Raw genomic sequence first — 23,545 nt, forward strand, 5'->3', positions numbered from 1 at the left:
TGCTCATTTCCTTGACATAACCAGTAACATCAGGCTGAAGACACTCATGTGGCCATGTGCACATAATAGATGGCACCTTTCGTAGAATCTTGTCTGCCTCACATCAGTTCCTTATAAGGAGCTCAAAAAAAATGCCTCATCTCTTTCTTATAGTTTGTATTGTTTACTAGGTTCTTGTTTTCATGTCTGAAGGTCCTCTCCAGCTGTGTTGTGTTTTTTTTTTTTTTTTTGCAAAACAATGCTGTCCAAAACTTTCTGAACAACTTTTCTCAGTTTTCCCACGTCTCTTTGATGACTTACTAGGCAAGTGCTTCTGGAGAAGGGATTGTCTAGAATCCTGTCACTGCAGTTTTACAATCTCAAAATAACATTACTGCCGGAGTCCAACTCCAGCAACCAGGGATTCAGCCTGAAGAAATGGATGGTGTCGGCGAGAGAAATGAGACAGCCTCTCAGTTTATTCCAAGTTTAAGATTCTCTTTTATACTTTTACAAAAACATTAGGCCAGAGGTTTGACATTTTCAGTTCCCCCTCTCCCAGATTTATCATCTCCATAAATCACTGTTGCTCTTCAAACAGAGTTCCTGCTTCAGTGATTCTCTGGGAATCAGCCTTATCATCTATTATCTACCTCTTCTAAGTGTCCCATAGTTAACTTGTGATTACATTGTAACTCATGCTACATTCCTCAGTTTACTACTTATCTTCCTAAATCCTGTTTGCCCCTAACATCCTGAGCTCACTATCTCTTAAAAAGGCTTCTAGCTATAGTGTCTCTAAAAATTCCTAACTTCTATAAGCTATAGTAAAATATGCTAACTTTACAACATTCCTTAAATCTTTAACTTCTAACTATTTTAATTATTTCTAAGCCCTAAATTCAGTAAACTCCTTTGCCATAAACTTTCTCCTCACAAATAGGCTTCAGATATCAATCCCTCCCATGGCCTCAAGCTATGGCCTATGTGCTCATCCTGGAACACTCTTGTAACAGTCCTTGAACAAATGTCAGTGATTAACTTTATGAATTATTTTCTGAGCAATGCTGCAGAAGGCTTTGTGCCTTCTCATGCTCCTCTCAAGAACAATAAGCACCTTAATATTCCTTTTCAGTCAACTCAGCCGAGGAGAGGAAAAGACAAGTCAGAATTACAAGGCCTAACTCCTTCATCCCGGGATCTGTGCCTGCAGAAAGAGGAGAGGGGGTTGGGGGCCGTGCCTCCATTTTGTCAGTAATGCCTAACGCGGCTCTGGACATCTCCCCGTTTTTTATTTTTTAGAGCATAGGTATGAAACTCAGTAGATAGAGCAGAAACACTTTGGCTGAGTATCCTGAAAAGGCACGGGGCTATTACACAAATCAGAACTAACAGGCATAAGCACATGGCCGCGTTAATCATTATTGTAGAAAAGGATCCATGGGAAAGATACCCCTCCAGATTTTCAAAGAGAGAATTAGAAAAGTCAGACTCCACCTGCTTCCTATTCTGAATATGCTGATGTAACTTAGAAATATCAATACTAAAATCTGAATGATTCCAGACGCCTAAAATATGATTTCTAATGCGTTCCCAAGAGTGCATGGACTCATTCACTTGTAGAGGGATAACGCACATCCATTTAAATTCAGCATGGCACCTTAAAGACAATTTAATTTTTAAATTTGTAATTTCTTGCCCCATAAACAGAACTGCTTCTTCTAAAGCATTGACCTTATATTCTATTTTCTTATCTATAATTTCCTGCGTAGTAAGAGCTATGGAGACATTTTTGGACAGCTGATCGACAAACAAGGCCGTCTGCACTTGTTTTGACAAGGCAACAGCAGAAACCGTAAATGATGCAATTATGGCAATCAAAGCTGTTATTCCCACAACCAGAGCTGCAATGAATTGCTTAGGTTGAGAAATTAAGCCATTAAGTTCATATAAAATTTTTAATGCATAATCTTCAAACCATTGTCCCTCTAATTTTACAGGAACCATCAAATATGGTGGTTGCTTTACAATCATCACAGCCGTATAATTATAATCATTCCCATCAACACAATTCGATATAAAACAATTCACACATATAACATTGTAAACAGTTTCTCCTTCAGAAACTTCCAAATCACTGTGATTTCTGGCCAACAAAAAGGCATAGGGAGAATGCATGCAGGCCCGTACAGTATATCTTTGTTCATTTAAAGGTCTATGTAAAATCACAGGTGCCATAGCAGCCAATGCTTTCCATAACTCAGGCTGCGTGGGACCCATTTCATCGAAGCTCACTAAAGGAGGAACCCCATCCATTAGCATGCCACCTAGTAATTACTAAAGGCATAGGGAGAAATGAATTATTCCATGTGGACCTATAAGGTTCTACATAAATCAAGCCCCATCGTTGATTCAAAAGATTGGGGTACACTCATTCGGTCAGAAAATGTCTGGTGGCAGCAATGGGAATAGATAACTTTATGGCATACATGCATTCTTTCCAACGAGGAAAGCCAGAAATTCTGCTTATGCTTTCCCAGGCCTGTAGTCCTTGTTCATCAGAGTCTGAAGTGGGGAGTGCACAGCTCGGATAGTCCTTTAAATGAGGGGCTGCTTTTTAAAGGCGTCAAATAGTTTTTCTTGCACCCCCGGCATCAGCAGCTGTAAAGACCAAAAGTCTCTCTTGCCATCGCTTCTTGGAGAATCAGTAAGCACGCCTTTCAAGGAAGTGCTAACGCATCCATTCAAAACTGGAGCTGCTGCTTGTAGAGAGGAAGGTATGGCAAAGCAAATAGGTGGATAAATGGACACGCCTGAAAAATTGAAGGGAGTGCTGACCACTGTTTTAACATTATCAGGATAGATAGAAGCCCCGCCCAAAAGAAGAGTATCATTAACAAAAACACATTCATTCATCTAATCAATAGGCTGGGAAGAAGGTGGATTAGGCAAATGAGCCCAATGAACTTTTTCTGTGCTGGAGGGCCTCAGCTGACAAGCCAACACAGCAAGCATAGCCACAAACATTACCATAGGAGTGGCCTCCTATCTCCCCCTTTCTATTAATTCTTCAGCCCGCTGAGCGAGATGTTTTAGCTGGCCCCAAGTTGGTACAGTGTTGGAGGTGATTGTTTAAGTACAATGACTGCGAGGAGGTGGGGCAGAATATGGTTGAACTCAATCAGCATGTCTCTCCTGAAGCACCAGGTGCCTGAAGCGATGTACTAGCAGTGAAGCCTCAGGCAAAGCGTCACTCGCCCTTTGGCGTTTCCTTGGCTCCCTCAGGTCTGGACTCTTCGAGCTTCTGGTCTCCCCATCTTTCCTCGGTCCCGGACTCCAGGACCCCAGGGATTTTAGTAACCTCAGGGGTCCAAACAGGAGAAGTGGAATCCTGTGGAAACACACAAGCATACCCTCTCCCACAAGTTAGCGGTATATCTGGCCCTTTCCACTCTCCTGTAAGGAGGTCTTTCAACTTAACCAGAGGCCAGGTCGTAGCCCCTTCAGGAGTCCAGTGTCTCGTCATTGCAGTCTGCCCCTGTGTGTCCACGTTTAAATGATTAATTACAAACAAAGCATGGTGTAAAACATGATGCGGAGAGGAATATTTAAATTCTCCCTGTCTTAATTTAGCTATCTGACTTTTTAAAGTCTCGTGCGCCCTTTCCACTATGGCTTGGCCTTGGGGATTATAAAGTATTCTGGTTGAATGGACTATGGAAAATTGTTGACAAATCTCTTAAAAGTGGCAGAATTATAAGCTGGGGCATTATCTGTTTTTATCTGTTTGGGGAGTCTTATTTGGGAAAAGCTTTGAAACAAGTGCTGAATTACATCTCTTGTTGCTTCACCTGATCTAGCAGAGGCTATAATAACATGAGAAAAGGTATCCATGGTAACATGCACAAAGGACAGTTTTCCAAAGGCCGCGATATGAGTTATGTCCATTTGCCAGAGAACATTCGGCCTAAGGCCTCTGGGATTTACTCCTAATGGTGGAGCTGGATTAAATGTTGGGCAGTTTGGACATAACTTAACTATTTGTCTAGCTGCTTCCCTAGGGATATGAAATTCATACCTTAAACCAGCTGCATTTTGATGATGAATTTTGTGAGAATTTTTGGCCTTGTCAATCTTTTCATGTAAGTTTAAAGCAATGACTTTAGTTAATGCATCTGCCAAAGCATTTCCTTCATGCAAAGGGCCAGGCAAGCCGGAATGGGCTCTAATATGTCCCACAAAATATTTCTTATCTCTATGCTTAATCTCCTTCTGTAAATCAAATAACAGGGAGAATATAGTAGTCTTATTTTCTGGAATATTAGCAGTCTCAATATGAGGAAATAACCCTACAATATATCGGGAGTCAGTCAAAAGATTGAAGGCGTGGTCTCTTAAATGTTGAAAAGCCCAAATAACCGCCCTCAACTCAGCTCTCTGGGCCGATGTCTCTTCAGTTACCTGAACATGGGATTTTCCATCAATAATTGTGACTGCTTTTAACATTAGAGGAACCATCTGTGAAAACTAAAATTGCCCTTTCCAAAGGTTGAATAGAAAATTTCTTCAGAAAAAATCACTGGATGTGTTTTCAAAAAATGCAATAGGGGGTTTGAGGGCAAATGAAACAAAATTTGACCCCTGAAATCTATCAGGGTAACTTGCCAATCATTACTATTTTGTAAAAGAAATTGCAGTTGATCCTTATTGAATGGAATCACTATATTTGCTACTTCTTTTCCAAAAAGTTCCACACTTCTTTTTCTACCTTTTATAATTAATTGTGCTACCAAGCTAGGATAAGATAAAATTATTTTTCTTGGTGTCACTGGTATATGGAGCCATTCCAATGGGCCTTCTTGCCACAAACATCCTGTAGGTGTATGCTCTGTGGGGGAGAATAATTAAATCCCATCCTCTGGTAATATTAATCCTAATTAACTGATCATTTAAAGCCTCATCCACTTTAACAGGAGCCGACTCTGCCTCACTAGTCAACTTTCTCTTAGAACTGGGATTAGGATCGCTTTTTAAGCAATCAAACAGAGGCTTTAAATCTGCAGTGGTCAGTTTTAAATGTGGGTGTATCCAATTAATATCCCCTAATAATTTCTGGAAATCATTTAAAGTTAGTAAAGGATTTCTCCACATGACTCATGGTATGGGTATTTAATACCCTCCCTAAATAAGAAAAAGGATTTACTTGCATCTTATCTGGCACTGTCTTTAAACCCCAGCTTTCCAAGACCTCAATCAATTCAGATAAAATTTGTTGCAACAAGGCTCTCTCCTTAATGAGCTGCCAAAATATCATCCATATAATGTGTCAAATATAGATCTTTATACTTTCTTCCAGCATTTTGTACAGCTTGGTCTACAAATTTCTGACACAAGGTAGGGCTATTTTTCATTCCCTGAGGCAAAACCATCCATTGAAACCTCCTATAGGGCTGTTTAAAATTAGCTGAAGGGAGACTGAAACCAAACCGTTTATAATCTTGATCAGCCAGGGAAATGGCAAAGAAACAATCCTGTAGATCTATAACTATCACACTGTACTGAAAAGGCACAGCCACTGGGGAAGGGAGGCCCGGCTGGAGGGCCCCCATGTCTTCCATTGTTGGGTTTATAGCTCTCAAATCTTGTAACAATCTCCATTTTCCTGATTTTTTCTTAATAACAAAAATAGGAGTATTCCAGGGGCTATTAGAAGGCTCTATATGGCCGGCTGCCAGTTGTTCCATAACTAAATTCTCAGCTGCCTGTAACTTTTCAGCTGTTAATGGCCATTGCTCCACCCATACCAGGTCATCAGATTTCCAGGTAATAGGGTCGGCAGCAAGAGCAACAGCCTCTAGGATAAATTTGAATATCCCAGACCTTCTGTATTTTTATTACGAACCGTCTCTAATGGAGAAACAATTTCCTGCTGATCTTTACCAAGCCCTTTATCAGGACTATACCTCATTTTCAGCATTTGATTAGTAACATTTTCATCTGGGCTATATAAAAGCATTCCCATCTGAGATAATGTATCTCTCCCCCATAAAGAAAAAGGTAGTGAAGGAACCACATATGGACAAAAAGTGCTTTATGCCCCCTTCTTATCTGACCATGTCAAAATTTGTGAGCCCTTAGCACCCGAGGGCACTGACCCTATTCCTACCAGGCCGGCACTGGTCAAGCGTGTCGGCCAGGATGAGGGCCAATCTTTTCCAGCAATGCAAGAGACGTCTGCTCCAGTATCTGACAGCCCTGACATTTTATTTCCTTGAATTAAAAGATCTTTTAAAGGCCTAGAAGCTGTAATTTCCTGCACCCAAAAAGCTAGATCACTAGATCCAAATCCTCTGGGGCCCCTAGCTTGAGAAGTCAAGGTTTTTCCTGTCTGATAATAAGGTGAAAGCAAAAGCTGTGCTATTCTTTGACCTTAATTAATTTGCACAGTTTTAGTAGGTGGCGAGATAAAAAACTTTAATTTCCCCAGTATAATCAGAATCTACTACACTAGGCACCACCGAAGTTCCTTGAAAAGAAAGCGAGTACGCCCCAGCACAAGTCCTACAATGCCCTCAGGTAGGGGGCCAGCCACTCAATGTCAGGGGTTAATATTGTTGCGGTGGTGGAACTGAGGTCCAGTCCTGCGCTACCTGGGGTTGATTGGCACAACTTGTTGTCCCTGCTTGGCAGGACATTGCCGGCAAAAATGCCCCATTTGGCACAAGAGAAACATTTTTTATTTGTAGAATCGTTTCCATTACGATTAATTTTTTTAAGCCTGGGTGAGGCACCCTGAGGAGGTTTTCTCCAAGGAGCAGGCTCTATATTGTGCATGCATCTGCTTTAAGAGCTCCTTTGTTTCAAAAAAAACCTCTATCTTTCTCAGCCTTAGGCAATACTCTGGGAGGCTTTCGAGGCAAAGTGGGGAACTCCTGGGCCTTGGGAGGCAGGAGGTGGCAGTAGTCGCCCTAAATTAGTTGCTTAGAGGAGGAGGGGGCTCGCCAGGGCACTGGCCGCAGCGTCCTGTGAGCCCTCTCCTTCCTCGGGAGGCAGAGCACAGTCTCCCTCCTTTACTTCGTCAATGGCAGAAAACATGATCTGCGCAGAAGGTGGAGACCCACCACCATCCACCACTATAGCCTCCCCCATAGACTATCTTAACAGCCTCATGATGAGGGTCCAGGACATTTCTCATCATATTCCACAGAGCAAAACCATCTACAGGAACCTTTTCTGGCCCATGCAAAGTATAAAACAAATGTAGAAATTTAGACGGTCTTCCTGTGCTTGCTTTAATGCCTCTATGGGCTAGCATATGAAGTAATATTTCAATAAACATTTGTCTATTCTTAGATGCAGAGAAACACATTCTTCTAGAGAATATTCTTACTGATTCTATACCCTCCTCACCCTGCCTAAACTGTAGAGGGGTGCTGGCCACCCACAGGTACAATCCTAACCATCCCGCGTTACATTCCCAGATTACTTACTCTTCAGTGTCCCCTGTTCTGGGCGCCACTGGCCGGAGTCCAACTCCAGCAACCAGGGATTCAACCTGAGAGATGGACGGTGTCGGCGAGAGAAATGAGACAGCCTCTCAGTTTTCTATGGACTGCCTGTTTATTCCAAGTTTAAGATTCTCCTTTATACTTTTACAAAAACATTAGGCCAGAGGTTTGACATTTTCAGTTCCCCCTCTCCCAGATTTATCATCTCCATAAATCACTGTTGCTCTTCAAACAGAGTTCCTGCTTCAGTGATTCTCTGGGAATCAGCCTTATCATCTATTATCTGCCTCTTCTAAGTGTCCCATAGTTAACTTGTGATTACATTGTAACTCATGCTACATTCCTCAGTTTACTACTTATCTTCCTAAATCCTGTTTGCCCCTAACATCCTGAGCTCACTATCTCTTAAAAAGGCTTCTAGCTATAGTGTCTCTAAAAATTCCTAACTTCTATAAGCTATAGTAAAATATGCTAACTTTACAACATTCCTTAAATCTTTAACTTCTAACTATTTTAATTATTTCTAAGCCCTAAATTCAGTAAACTCCTTTGCCATAAACTTTCTCCTCACAAATAGGCTTCAGATATCAATCCCTCCCATGGCCTCAAGCTATGGCCTATGTGCTCATCCTGGAACACTCTTGTAACAGTCCTTGAACAAATGTCAGTGATTAACTTTATGAATTATTTTCTGAGCAATGCTGCAGAAGGCTTTGTGCCTTCTCATGCTCCTCTCAAGAACAATAAGCACCTTAATATTCCTTTTCAGTCAACTCAGCGAAGGAGAGGAAAAGACAAGTCAGAATTACAAGGCCTAACTCCTTCATCCCGGGATCCGTGCCTGCAGAATGAGGAGAGGGGTTTGGGGACCGTGCCTCCATTTTGTCAGTAATGCCTAACACGGCTCCTGACACATTATGGTCTAATAGAATAGTATATAGTTTATAATTGATGGAGATAAAGGCTATTTGCTTGTACATAATTTTAAAATCATAACTCTAAAAAACTATTTTATTTGACCTGTTTAGCACATTTATGACTAACTGTATGCATACCTTTCTCCGCCTTCCCTTAAAAATCACATTTATTTATTCAGAGCATATATGTGTTTATAACGCTCACTTTTTAAGTTGAAATAAAACAGCAGAGAATGTTTCTTATATAGAATTTGAAGTGATAAAAGCAAGTACTTGGGATGGCTAGACCTGTGAATTTTTCCTGTTTATAGTATTTGAGGTGATTGGAGAATCTCTTCTGTAGGTTTTTCCTCCAGAGTATAGGATTTTATCATTTTAAAAATGATTGTTTTATTACAAAAAGTAGCATGTATTCTGTAGAAAAATTTTTGAAAAACTAGAAGAAAACAGGTGCTTTTATTTTATTTATTTGTTTGGCTGTGCTGCATGGCTTATGGGATATTAGTTCCCTGACCAGGGATCAAACCCTGGCCTCAGCGATGAAAATGCTGAGTCCTAACCACTGGACCACCAGGGAATTCCCTAGGGTTTTTTTTTTTAATTTGGAGTATAGTTGAATAACAATGCTGTGTTATGTTTCAGGTGCACAGTAGAAAGAAATGGTTATACATATATCCACTCTTTCTTAGATTCTTTTCGCGTAGAAGTCCATTAAACAGGTTTTTAAATCACCATAAGTCCCACAAACTAAAATAGCAGCAACTGATACTTTGGTGTAGGATTTTCTTTTCTTTGTCTGTAGATAAGTTTAAGAAATCTGCAATATTTAAATTTTTACCTTCCCTTGAATTTTTTTTTTTTTTTTTTTAATTCTTGAGCATCTGGATAGTGTTTTTGTTGGGGTTTTTTTTTTTTAAGTTTTTTTTTTTTTTGAGTAGTTTTAGGTTCACAGCAGAATTGCTAGATACAGAAATTTCTCATGTGCCCTCTGCTCCTCCCACATATGTATAGCCTCTCTTATTATCAACATTGCACACCAGAGTGGTATACTTCTTACAGTGTGTGAATATTCACTGACACATCATAATCACTGAAGTCTGTAACTCGCTTTAGGGTTCACTTTTGATGTACTTTCTGTGGGTTTGGACAAATGTATAATGACACGTATCCATCATTAGAGTGTCATAGCAGGGTATTTTCACTGCCCTAAAACTCTTCTGTGCTCTACCTGTTTATCCCTCCCTCTACCTTCTGCCTTTTTTAAAATTTGTTAAACTACAATAAATCAGTTTCTTTCTCCTATGTATGCAAAAAAGTCTTTATTCTCTAACCTAGATATGAAATGGTATATATTCAGAGATCCTGTTAATCAAGTGATCATAGAATAAAGTTTTATAAAGTATATGCAGTCTTCTAGTTCATTTTGTAAGTTTCTTTTAGTTACAGAAGCCAAGACTAGTTCACTTTAGATTGCTGAAATATAGAAGTAAGAGAAAACTTCTCTTTTCTCACACCATCTGCCATTATTTGCACTAGTTTAAATACTGTTAGTGTAGAACAGGTGTTTGTGCATCATTTAAACCTTTTGTACTGTATTGTACCTATCTGGAATGTAATTATCTTTAGGCTATTTTCTAAACTGTTTCTCATCAATATTTGCATTTCTACTCCATGTAATATTTTAATACTGGTAGGAAATGTAGAGATCTTCCAGCCCCTCACTTCCATTTTCTCTCAAGACACTGAGACCCAAATTATTTAAGTGATTTACATGGAATGTAAGTGAACATTTTTTCCAGTTTTACTTGGAGTTATTAATTGGAATGACCTACATTGGTGATTTACAAGCTTTCTTTTAATAGTAGAACTTGTTTTTCTTTAATCTTACCTTGAGTTCCATATATAAAACATAATTGAGAGAAGGCCTGTTTCCAGAGCCCTGTCCAGTTGGCTTGAAAAGTTTTTAGGAACCTTAGGGCCCTGAAAATCATTTCTCTTAAGTAATCATGAGATTATTGTTTTACAAACCAGTGTGTTAATCATGAGGTTTTGGGCAAAAGTAGTGGCAATAGGCTGTCCAAAAAAATCAAATGAACACAATGAAGTCTTTAGCTTTGATTCAGTGACAAAACATTTAACAGAAATAAATGTACTTTGTGATAGACAATTTGAAGCCCCTGGTAGTTATTTTACATTTGTTTGAATTACTTGTAATATGTGAATTGGCTTTGAGATAGTAAAACATTCCAGATGTGCATAGCAGGAATTATCAACATGTCCTGACCTTTTAGGGCTTCATATGGTCTTTTCTTCCACATAGAGATCGGGGAAATTAATATAGGTGTGTGTTGACCAGCTCATATTCTTTGATTGATTGACTTTTAGAAAGCAGTATTGTATGAATGTTCGTGTTTTTAAGTCTGACTTGGTTTTCTTTCATTTGATAGGAAAAAGCACCTCTATTTCTGAAGAGAAAGGTGAATCTGATGATGAGAAACCAAGGAAAGGAGAAAGACGATCATCCAGAGTCAGACAGGTAACTCTATTGTCTCTGAAAGCATCCTTCACTTCTTTGCGAAATGCTTTGGATATCTCCTCCTCCTCTTTTTCCTCAACTTATTTTCAGAGTTGATTTTTTCTAGTTTTCTGTATAGTCACCTTCTTTGCTTAACATTTTTCTCATTTTGTGTTTTCTAATTTATATCTGCTTTGGCCTTCAGATTTCTAAATGAATATATAAAAATTAAAACTTAATTGTAAAAGTTAGCAGGCTGATCTGTATTTGGAAGGCAGCACATTATTAGAAAACAGACACAAAATAAAACAAAAAAAAAAATAGAAAACAGACAATTCAGTATTTAAAACCGTAAAGCTGTATGATATGGTGTTAAGTGAACAGAATACAAAAGTATATGAATGGTTAATTACGACCTTGGAAAAATAAATAATGGGGACAAATTAAATATATCCAAAAAATCAAAATAATCACATTTACTGAAAATAGGTCAGGCCCGCCTCCCCACACTTTCTAGATGTTCAGTTCGTATTTATTTTAAAGCTTGAAATTAGCAGATGAAGTACTAGCAGTTTCATTATTGTATTTGTTTTGATTCCCATGAAGTCCATATTAAGTCACACATGTCTGTTGTCACTCAGTGTTGCTGAAAGCATATATCATCGAGTTTCTCCATCATATGTGTATCTTGTGAGATACTTTTTCTCTTCTGTTGATAGTGAGCAAATATACCTTGAACTGTTGAATATCTTTTCTTTCAGGCAAGAGCAGCTAAACTCTCCGAGTGTAGCCAGGCTGCAGAGGAGGAAGAGGATCAAGAAACACCTTCTAGAAATCTGAGGGTCAGAGCAGATCGAAATTTGAAAACAGAGGAGGAAGAAGAAGAGGAGGAGGAAGAGGAAGAAGAGGAGGAAGAGGAGGAAGATGATGATGAGGGACAAAAATCTAGAGATGCACCAGTCCTGAAACAATTTAAGGAAGAGGGAGAAGAGATACCCATAGTAAAAGTGGAGGAGGTGACAGATGAGAGACCCCAAACTATAAGATCCCAGGAACAGGAAGGGTTAGAGAGAGGAGGGAGAGTTACAAGGTCCCAGGAAGAGGCCCGAAGAAGTCATCTAGCCAGACATCAGCAGGAGAAAGAGATGAAAACAGCTTCTCTTGAAGAAGAAGAAAGAGAAAGAAAATCTTCAAAAGGCTTGGAGGAAAAATCCAAGTCTCCTTCCCCTCCTCAATTGACTGAAGATGTGGCGAAGGCCCCGGTTGTGCTACAACCAGAACTAACTGCCAGTGAGGAGGAGACTCCCCCACCTTTACTTACCAAGGAAGCATCTTCTCCACCACCTAATACACAGCTCCAGAGTGAAGAAGAAATAGAGCCCATGGAAGGCCCGGCCCCTCCTGTCCTTATTCAGTTATCTCCTCCTAATGCAGATGGTGAGGCCAGGGAGCTATTACTATCTCAGCATACTGTGCAGTTGGTGGGAAGTTTGTCTCCTTTGTCAGGTCGTGCAGACACCAAAGTTGAATCTCCAGTAGAGAAAGTGCCAGAGGAGAGTGTCCTGCCTCTAGTTCAGAAAAGCGCACAAGCTGAATCCTCAGCCCAGAAAGGTCTTGAAACTGAATCAGAAAAATCCACTCAACCACTCCCTCTAAAAATTGAGGAATTCACACTGGCCAAAGGGATCACTGAGGAATCTTTGGAACAGAAAGAAGGCAGGAGGGCTTCTCATGCCCTTCTTCCAAGCCACAGATTGAAACAGTCAGCTGACTCCTCCTCTAGCCGATCCTCCTCATCTTCATCCTCCAGTTCTAGGTCAAGATCTCGCTCTCCTGACAGTTCAGGCTCTCAGTCTCACTCACCTCCAAGATCCAAGCAGAGAGATGGGTCTGGGGCACGTGCTCATGCCAACCCTCATGATAGGTCCAAGGTGGGCTCCAGATCAACATCAGAGTCCAGGTCACGTTCCCGTTCTCGTTCCCGGTCAGCATCAAGCAACAGCAGAAAAGTAAGTGTGGGAGATGTTCTGTCTGTACTGCACTGTTTTCAACCCCTACAGAGCTTATGATTTCCAGCAGGAATAGAAAAAGGTTCCTTTAGTCCCCAGTTCAGTGATTACTTCTCATTTTTCAGTCTCGTTTTCAATTCACTGGTTCTTTTTCAGTTTGATTCCTATTGATTGTAAAGAAAGGTCAAGCCGTCTACCCATTTCCACCACTAGGCTATGAACTTCTTGAGGGTATGGTCATACCTTTTTATGTGTATATCCCAGTACCCAGCACCTAACTCTGAGTTAATAAATTTTTGGATAATCTAGGAAATAGGGAAATCACTAAGTCAAATCTAGGGATAAAAAGGTCTGAAGTATTAAGTTGGAAAACTCAGTGATCTACTGAATACATACCAAATAAAATAATTTGGCTAATGTGTTTCATTTCTTTAGTCTTTGAGCCCTGGAGTCTCTAGGGCCAGCAGCACCAGCTACACTGAAACCAAAGACCCCTCTTCTGGTCAGGAGGTTGCAGCTCCACCATTGCCACAACTGCAGGTCCTTGAGCCAAAGGAGAGGACTTCCACCCCATCCTCTATCCAAGTGAGGCTTGTGAGCCAACCTGAGCCAGCTGCAAAGCATGTGACCCAGAGGTTACAGCCTGATCGGGTAGGGTATTATGCCCCCTCCCTAAAGGAAAACAGGATTAGGCATGATTTTCCCTTCTGTCTTAGCTAAAAAACTGAAAATGCAGTCTGGATAAAGCTCAGTAGAAATGTAGAAGGGGATACCTGTTAGATTCTACTTGTATTTCCCAATTCCTGGTTAATGGAAGTTCTCCATGAGGCTGAGCAGCAGGGTTCTCACCTTCAGCGCTCTTGGGATCAGTTCTTCTTCTGCCAAAAAGTAAGCCTCTTCTCAGTTCTCTCAAGAATTCTAATAAAATGTTTGCTAGCATAGAAATTCTGTAAGCAGTATTCCATTCCACTTTTTAAAATTAAATAATAGGGCCATGTCTGGAGCTGGTACTATATATGTCGTGCTCTGCCTTTTATCAGCTCCCATGTTAAAGAAAAGGAATCAAGCAGACTTAAGTACGTTGGCTATGTTTGTTTTGCTGTGTTTGTCCTGACAGGGGAGCCCAAAGAAGTGTGAAGCTGAAGAGGCAGAGCCACCGGCTGCCACACAGCCCCAAACCTCAGAGACTCCGACCTCTCACCTACCAGAATCAGAAAGGATTCATCACGCTGTGTAAGTGATACCTCTCAGTTGGGATATAACTCGATTTGTAGGATAGTTCTTGGCTCCCTGGGGTTTTTTGGCTAAATCTTCGTTGCGTTATAAAACAAAAAGACAGCTGTATCTGGTCTAAGGCTAGACTTCAGTTATACTATCTTGATAGCTGCCACCAGAACTCAATGTAGTCTGAAAAGCAGTGGTGGGAGTAAAAGGAAACCCATTTTCTGGGATCATCTGACCAAAAGAGTCAATTCTTTTAAGGAGGAAGCAGAAATTGATTCAGGTATTTTAACTCACATTTGCCAGCTGCTTGTGAGCCTGGGAACAGTTTAATAAAGGATGTTGAGGATCTAAAAAAAAAACAGGGTGCTGTTTTTTAGTTTTTGTGTTTTCTCTGGTTATTAGCTACAATTTTATTAGTCACAGTCTATCCTAGTTACTTCTCACAGTATACAGTACAGCAAAATATGAAGTCCATATCAAGTCAGAAGCTTCTCTCTTCTGAGACCCTTGGATTGATTTTACCATTTATGCACTTAATGTGAATTTTTTATTCCTTACAAATCTAGCTTTAGAATATACTTATATCAAATTAAATTAGTAATTGAAAATTGTCATTCATTTGTTGAGTATATATTACAAATTAAGATGCCATTGAACCAAAATTCTTGGCTTTGAAGTCTCATGGGAAATGACAAAGCATTGTAGAAATAAGATTGCTTACCTTTTCAGCATCAGAAAATGTCTTGAGTAGACAGTTGGCCTAACTTTGTTCCATGATTGCTTTGATAGCATTAACACTAATACTAGCAATATGATTTTCATTTTTATGTATATGTCTAGTAATGTAAATTCTTCTTAGAACTTCAGACTACCTTTTGCCTTTGATTTTGGAGGGTGGTGGGCAATGACATGATTGATTTATTGTCTCATTTTTTTTTGAGACTTTTAACAATAGTTATGTAATAACTGGACTTCCCTGGTGGCTCAGACGGTAAAGTGTCTGTCTACAATGTGAGAGACGTGGGTTCAATCCCTGGGTTGGGAAGATTCCCTGGAGAAGGAAATGGCAACCCACTCCAGTACTCTTGCCTTGAAAATCCCATGGACGGAGGAGCTTGGTGCAGGCTACTGTCCATGGGGTCGCAAAGAGTCGGGCATGACTGAGCGACTTCACTTTCACTTTCATGTAATCATTATATAGCTTTTGCCTTAGGATATACCCTCGCTACTGCCTATACTAATATTGTTGTCTCTGCTGCCATCTTGTGGCCATTACATTTTTGGTTTGAAAGCTAAAAGTTCACTCTATTGCCTTTGAAAAAAGTTTTTGTTTTTCCCTTTTGAAATTGGTACATTATCCTTTGGAAAGGGGTTTTTCTTCTAGGACCTTAAAGTGAAAACCCAGCGAATTCTGAACGTGTTCAGGATTTCCCAGCTACACCATCGATGAGGAAATGGGGTGACACCTTCCCTTTTCTATCCATCAATCAGAGATAATACCTGCCTTTCCCTCCTTCATCCCATGGAAGTACAATATGTCTTTTCTTTAATGGCAGTTTCAAAGTATGTATTGAAAACCTGCTACTAATTGGGTCTGAGGAAGTGCTTTCTGTGCACCATGAGAAACAAGTGATTTTATGAAAGGCTCCTTGCTTACCATAAAGTCCTGTAGGTCTCTGAGATCCTGGCAACAGAGTGGCACTGTATGCTGTTTTAAAGCACCTTATTTCTGGATTTTTGCATGTAGGTCCAGGGCAAATGAACCTTGGAGTCTCATACAGAGTTTTTCTCCTCAAGTAAAGGGGGCTTTGACCTGTATTTTAAGACTGAGGTCATCTAGTCCCATTGATTCTGGCAAGGAGATAGCAGATGGCACCTGGGGCAAATCCTGAGATTGCCCATTATTGCCCAGGCAGATTTCCGTGGAGCAGCCCATAGATTAGGAATGCAGTCTCAGCTCAAGAGTGGCTCATACACATCCCTGGTTACCTGCTTTCCTTCCGTCTGCCTTTCAGGTGGTCTATTTGGCAGCCTAACAGAATTACATGCGCAAAACCCATAGGATATTCTGGCACTGGATTTGGTAAATGAGTCTTTGAGAAGTTTGGCTACATTTCTGGAGGCCCTGCTAAATTGATTCACAACACTCCTCCTGGTCTTTCACCCCTCTTGAGTGCTAGTGTTTAGCCTGGTCATCTCTGGAGCCTGGCCAATTTTAAAAGTGAGATGAAACAACAGTGAGTGCTAAATGAAAAAGACCCATTTGTGGCTTAACCTTGGTTTTCCTCTCTGCCTCAACAAGAAGTCACATGACTTAAAAAATAGAGCTAGGGCCCATTGATTCAGTAAAGTGTTAAAAAAAAATTAGACTTCAAGGATCTCTCACCACTTGGAAGAGATGACCTAAATTTTTTTTTTTTGCTGTGGTTGGTTAAATCCATTGTGATTCTGATTGTTCCCTGAGGGATTCTAGATTTATGAGGTAAGGTATCTTTTTTATTTCTTGGGGCAGGAATTTGTGAGCCCTCAGTCCTGTTTAATTTGAGCCCTGTTCCAAAATCCAGCCCTGCCTGCTATAGATAGAACAAAAATTTACTCATACACAGGAAAAAAGGGTACTCTCTTTTTTACATTAAAAAAAAAAGGAAAAAAGGAAAGGGAAAGGAAAAACTGTGTATGGACAACTGTATCATCCAGTAGTAGTTAATTCAAACCCCAATTTTTCTAAATAAAACCTTCCTGTATATACAAACCTTGCAGGCAGTAGAATTGTTGGGTCCTTGACACTGTGTTTAGTTGTCCTTTTGCCTGAATAGCAGGAAGGAAATGGTTCTTTAAACCAATATGACAGTGTAATTGATACTCCCTAGGGGATCTACAGTGCCAGTATGCCTAATGATGCATAATTTTTAAAAAGTAGAATTTATTGTTATCAATAGAGTTCACTCACTGAGAAGTTGGTATCTAAGGATGTACCCTCTTAAACCATACTCTCCTTGGTTATCTTGGAACTAGTATGCTCCTGAGGGTATTCTGTATTTCAATCTCACTACCAAAGGTAGTCAAATCCCACTATTATTTAAATTTCATATCAGTCCTCAGCTCTTTGTGAATTTTCTACAATAAAGTTCAAACATAAATGTCTATAGAAATTTCCCTTTTCCATTAGTTTCTTTGAATCTCATTCATATTCAGATACAAACTCTAATGTGATGTTATTAGCCCTCAACTAGTTCTGTCCTTTTCTGGGCTGCAAATGCTTTGTTTGCTGTTTAATTATGGGTAGGTATCACTCTGGTGGCTCACTGGTAAAGAATCTGCCTGCCAGTGCAAGAGACAGGTTCCATCTCTGGGTCGGAAAAGATACCCTGGAGAAGGAAATGGCAACCCTCTCCAGTATTCTTGCCTGAGAAATCCCATAGATAGAGGAGCCTGGCGGACTCCAGTTCATGGGGTACAAAAGACTCCAACGTGCCTTACTGACTAACAACAACATCACCCACCCCCAATCCCCATGCAGTTTCACTTTCTTTTCAAAGGTATCAGAAACATTTGTGCAAGAACTTAAATAGTGGAAAAGGAGATACCTTTTGTCTAAAAGGGACTACCAAGAAATGCTGCGTGGGGCTCTTGACACATAGCTAAGAAGACTTTGGGACTAGTCCTGCAAGTAGATTGAGTCCCCTTTTTGGGGACAGTTTCGAAGTTTCCTCTTAGAAAAGTTTTGGTAATTCTTAGATCCCATAGGTTTGATCATGAGGGAGTAGATGGCACAAACCCATATCTCATGAAGGCCAAGGATAGATAGCATTGTAAAATTCTTATGCTTGAAAAATATGACGTAGAATTGCTATTAAAATTCTTCCTCCAAGAAAGCCACTTTTGGAGAGGCGTATTGGCAGCCGAAAGTATTTTAGGACAATTGATGGACAGGGAACATGTATTTGAGGATGTTTGAAGGTAATGTTTCTCTATAAGGTAATGGTCTTTGTGGGAATTCTGTCTAAAAAATATTAGGAAAACTTTTAATGCAGCAATCATTTATTAAAGTATCTTACTTGGACCCACAATGACAACCTAATTTGGAAATATTTACTGAACATTTCTTTGTGTTAGGCTCCAGGCTAGGTGTCCCTGACCTTGAGGAACTCTGCAGGGTAAGGGGCAAGTAACCAGAGGGCACTAGACAGTGGGAGGGCATTAGTGGAACCCCACAAACCAGTTATTGCCTTTACATCATAGAAACAGCAGTCTACACTTTGAGGACACTCTTTTAAAAGCTCCATAGGTAGTCTCAGATGAGATAACGGCCTGTTAAACATACATGTTGTTTTACGCATATCCTTGCCTTGACTTGGGGTGTCTTCCAAACCAGGTTCCTAAGAGCAAATCCTTATCACACTGTTAGATGAGATAGATATTGTTATTACCCCAACTTGACAGATAAAGAAACTGATACACAGAGAGGATCAGAAACTCGCTCAGTATCACTTGTGTGCTCCTTGTGTGAGGTGGAGCTGGGGCCTGGATTGAGCCCTAGGCCATTGACTCCAGACTCGCAATCTTACTGAGCAGACGGGGACCGCTAAGGGCAGAGGAGCTGTGATGTTACATGTGACTGCTCTAGCATGCGGTTGGTGTGTGCATTTACGATTGTAAGCAGCGGGAGGAAATGTCAGTCCTAGCTAAAAGCTCTGGTATTACGAATGAGATAATATTAAGCTTTTGGTTAAGAATCCAGAAGTTTGTTCTAATGTTAAACCTTTACTGCGACTAGGCTACGAAAGGAGCACTTTTGTAGTCAACAGATGAGCATTTTGAGCATCTACTGAGTGCTGTTCTGAATGGGTAGAGATAGCTTCACATTTTACATTAGTTCGGAGATGCCCATAATTAATCATTTCTGTGAAGTTCCCAATCACTTTTTGCCCAACAGATCTGCACACACACCTCCACCCCGCCCCATTCCCAGTAACAGTCCTCTCACTTCCCTTATGTACTCCAGAGCCCTCACTTGGGAGCCCTTGCTCCAAAACGCGGCCTTCATGCTTTAGGCAAGGTCCCCTTGCCCTGCTTATCCTTTTCTTTTTGGCTCCTGCAGACCCTGGGGCAGGGTGACCTTATTAAAGACTCTGAAACAAAGTTGTCTGTCTTCTCTTTAGAGATACCTCTCCCCTCCTCTACTGGTAATTCAGAAAGCACCTCTGCTTATCCTTTCCTTTCATCTCCCTGAAGTAGTAACACGTGGTCATTGCTGCCGTAAGCAGCCAGTTACTATATAGTGATTAGATAGTGCCAAATCTTATCCCGCCTTCCCACCTTGAGCCAGCTGATCAGTTTTCAATGTTCCATGCCCGGCTTCTGGGATAGAGGAAGATGGACACCTAAAAAATTGCTCATGACCCTCCCCTCTGTCTCTGTTCAACTTTGGCCTTGTTATCTTCCTTCTTACCATTTTTTCACTTCCAGTTCTGCTGTTTCCTTTCTTTCTATTCTCTGGAATCTTCCAAGCAAAGAGCTGTAACTTTGTCCTCTCCACCCAGCCCCCTCCCCTGCCCCTGGGAAGACAAGGAGAGAGCACCCTTCCCCTTTGGGGTTAGGCCTCGTTAGCTGCTGTAACCTGAGAAAAGAAGGGAAAGGGCCAGGCCTATCGAGCCAGCAGTGAGCTCCGAGTAGCTCGCCAGAGGATAAGAACCTTGCTCACTCAGCGCCCTCCCTCTCTCCTTTCCCCTCCCCTGCTGCAGCAGGGCCCTCCCCCATCCGCACACACGGGCTGCTGGGTAAGTGGCAAGATGGCTCCCCTGCATGTCTCCGGCTGATCGCCACCGCTCCGCCAGTACAATAGAGCCAGCCACTACCAGCAGCCTGGCCCTCCTCCTCCTCCTCCTCCAGGGAGACCAATCCAGCCGAATTCGGGGTTTGCCGTGAGGACTTAACGCTTATCTCTTAAAATCCAGATCTATTTTAGCCTCCCCTCACCACCACCACCTCTCCTTCCATTTACCATTTTTTGGATCCCCAGTTGCTGCATCTCGATTTTCTCTCTCTGGATCGGGTGGCCGGGGAGGAGGTGGTGGGATCTTGGGACAAGGAAGGTGTTTTGTTTTGTTTTTTTAAATTTTTTAGGATTTTTTTGTTTGGTTTTTGTTATTTCTTCCATTCCAGAAAGGGATAAACAGCACTTCCAGGGGGAGAAAAAAAATCATGTTATCAGAAAGCAAAGAAGGGTGAGAGCTTCACATTTCCATGTATCCTTTTTCCCTACCGCTCGAGCCCCCCTCATCTCCCTTCTCTTTCCCATGGCTTTCATTCCGTCTTTGGTTTTGGTTTGTTTTCAGTCATTCTGCTTCCCCCTTTGTCCTTCCTGCCTGATTTCTAATTGGCCTCACTTGCCCTCTCTGTGTGGGAAATAGGTATTTTTTGGATGAGCCTTTTCTTTAGATTCAGGCAGTTGAATCTCGTGTTTCTGTGGGAGCCTATTAGCTGGGGGCACAGTTCCGATTTTCTCCCCCCCCCCCACCCTTCCCGTGCATCCCTCCCATGCTCTGGGGAGGCTGTTCTGACCTCTGAGTGTCAGGCAGCCTGTCGAGAATGCCGAATTTTCGGTGCTGGTTATCAGCCTGTGGAGGCTTGGCTTCCTCTCTCTTGAGACTTAGAGAGGGGACCCTGTTCATCTTGATTTGTTCCCCGCCCTCCCCTCCCCACCTCAGTGTTTGGGTGGTAGTGGGGGTGAGATTAGAGATACAAGTTAGGGATGAAGACAGAAAAAAGAAGTTGGGAAGCTAGTTTATCTGAAGTGAACTCTGAGATTCATTGCCTGCAGTGGGACCCTACTTGTGTGATTCGGAGGGGTGGGGGAGTGGGTTCAGTGTTGTGGGGGGGCACCGGGGGGTGGGAAGCGTGGTGTGGGGGAGGGTGTGTCCTGACTGGGAGGCCTGCTCTCTTTATCTCTTGGAAGTTGGAATAAGGGAGTGGGAGAAACTGGGCGAAAGCCGAATGTAAGAACAATTCCTACACCTCTGAGCAGGTAAAAGTGGCCTGGTTCTTCTCTGAGCTTTCATACTTTGGCAGTGTTAATTTTTCCTTTTGGATTAGAGAGAGTCCTTGAAGCTTGAACCCTCACCAGCCCTACTCTCCCTACAGCCTGCACCCCACCATTTCTCCATTCCTGGTATCTCCAGATCTGTAGGTCATTAGGCTTTTACCCTAAGCAGTTGATTAAACAACAAGGTTGGGGTCATTTGCCACAGCCTTGGCTGCTCTTTCTCATCTTTTTAAGGACTTGGGCTTCCCTTAGTTTCTCATGCAGTTTGGTTAAATAAGAGTGCCCGTGACCATGGGCTGGGGAGGCCCTGGGGTTGTGGGCAAATAACAATCACTTTTGAGGGACTTTTCAGAGAGGGATGTTTCTCCTCTTCATATAAGAGTGCTCTGGTGAACTACCTAAGAGCATTGGAGTCCTGACCTTAACACATCACAGCTTTATCCCATCTGGGCAGTGGGAGGACATGGTTGGTGTGATCTGTGCTCTTTCCCCTAGGAAAAAGGTTGTCTGCATTTCCTGTGGGGGCAAGGTCTCTAGTTTGATCTGAAAAGCAGCCCTCCCAATCCCACCCAAGTGTTGAGGCATGGAGGTTTCCTTGACGCAAAACCTAACATCTTGTTCTCTCTTCCCCTTGGTTCTTTCCTGCCCCCCAACCCATTCCCATACTGACAGTGAGGAGAAGGAGGAAGTGACCATGGACACAAGTGAAAACAGACCTGAAAATGAGGTTCCAGAGCCCCCCATGCCTATTGCAGACCAAGTCAGCAATGATGATCGCCCAGAGGGCAATGCTGAGGATGAGGAGAAGAAAGAGGTAAATATCCAAGCCACCTACTGGGGTGGGTGGGCAGGAGTGGATGTAGGGGAAAGAGTAGAACACTCCAGTGATCCCTCTTCCACAGTGGGATAGCTTAAAAAAGGGACTAGGCAAAGATTTGAATTAGGACAAGGCCAAGGGAGAATTCGCTGGTTTAGCCAGGGAGACCCCGTGTGATGGGACAGGGCTCCTTCATCCCCCTTTCCTTGTTGGGGAAGTGCAGTTGGGGAAGTTTGTTACCGCCCAGAAAGTCAGTTAATGGCCCTTTATCTAAGACCCAGGTTTAGCTTTCCCTGCTGCCTTCTCTAGCTTCTCCCTGTGGTAGCCCCCTAGCTTTCCCTCCTTTTTAAAAGCATGTTGGGGCTCAGCGCCATCTAGTGGGCTTTGGTGGATCTCCGCTGAGTACCACGCTGAGGAATTTTTGTTGCTGATCTGCCCCCCAGTGGTTTTGTTGCAAGATGAAGCTACTTAGAAGCCAGCTCCTGGGGTGATCCCAGAGGCCCCTTGGCTATTTTTGTGACGCCTCAACTTACTTTTTGGACATATATGTTATCTTGTGTCCTGCACCCAATTCAGGGGGCTCCTCCCATCAGAGCCAGCGAAGTCTTCTTGGCTCTTAAAGTAATTAGAGAAAGAATTAGCTGGGTTTGGGACGAGAGTAACAGGGTGGGAGGGACTGTTGTGTGTGTAGCCTTTCTTTGGTGTGTGTTGCGGGGGTGGGGGCCGGTGAAAGTGATTTGATGTGCAGAATATTATTTATTACAAGGTCCTTCTTCCCCGTAAAACTTTGTCCAAGTACCTCATGTACGGTAATCCGCCCGTAAAATATAACCCTGCCCAACTGGCCAATCGCTGATGCCGCCTCTTCCTCTGGACCCAACCGCTGCTACTGAGCTGCCCAGTCAGAGCCGAGTCTGCTATCCAGGTGTCTTGGCCAGAGGGGGGCATGTGTATGGGATCCTGTGATGGGCCCCCTTTTGCCTCCCTGCCTTGGCTTACATCAGGGGGCCAAGAAGAGCACTGTTCTGGAGAGACTTGTATTAAGAAAGCAAAAAGCATTTGGAAAGGGGTGGACTTGCATCATCTCCCTCTTTGGGACACCCCAAGAAGAGCTTGTGTCAGTGCTGGGGCGCCTGCCCACACGCCCTTGCCCTTTTGAGGACTGTGGGTTGCCTTGTTTGCTGCAGACTGTTGGGATCCCCAACTAGGGCACCAAGACCTCCTAAAGAGTCAATGTTTGTGATCACAGTGCCAGCTGTAAAATACCAAGTGGGGCTCTCGGCTTAAGCTGTGACGACTAGGAACCCTGCAGAGAAGTCTAGGGTCTGAGCCCAGGGATTTAATGCTGATGACAGCCCAGCCATGTATCATCATTTGCTCATCAGATGGACTTTCCTTTGGTCCCTGTTGTCCATGGTGAAGGGCAGCATGTTGGTTGCTCCAACTTCTCCTCCATCCCTGGAGGCAGGGGCTCATCCATCCACCTGACTGGAACCACTGTCTCAGCGGGAGTCCCTGAGGAGATGCCACA

At 42.3% G+C, this 23,545-nt stretch overlaps 1 protein-coding gene across 13 annotated transcripts in view; it reads left to right on the top strand.

Moving 5' to 3' along the window:
* Positions 1 to 23,545, top strand: part of ACIN1 (apoptotic chromatin condensation inducer 1) — a 38,662-nt gene that overhangs the window by 7,773 nt on the left and 7,344 nt on the right. For 8 of the 13 annotated variants that reach the window (XM_055537057.1, XM_055537056.1, XM_055537052.1 and 5 more), the window contains 5 exons: positions 10,852 to 10,940; positions 11,681 to 12,928; positions 13,364 to 13,579; positions 14,046 to 14,161; positions 21,870 to 22,011. In XM_055537057.1, coding sequence (XP_055393032.1) covers positions 10,852 to 10,940; positions 11,681 to 12,928; positions 13,364 to 13,579; positions 14,046 to 14,161; positions 21,870 to 22,011 — 1,811 coding nt within the window. The other 5 variants (XM_055537061.1, XM_055537064.1, XM_055537065.1 and 2 more) reach the window with 5 other exon arrangements.

The sequence above is a fragment of the Bubalus kerabau genome, chromosome 10 (genome assembly GCF_029407905.1).
Source record: "Bubalus kerabau isolate K-KA32 ecotype Philippines breed swamp buffalo chromosome 10, PCC_UOA_SB_1v2, whole genome shotgun sequence".
Classification (NCBI taxonomy): domain Eukaryota; kingdom Metazoa; phylum Chordata; class Mammalia; order Artiodactyla; family Bovidae; genus Bubalus; species Bubalus kerabau.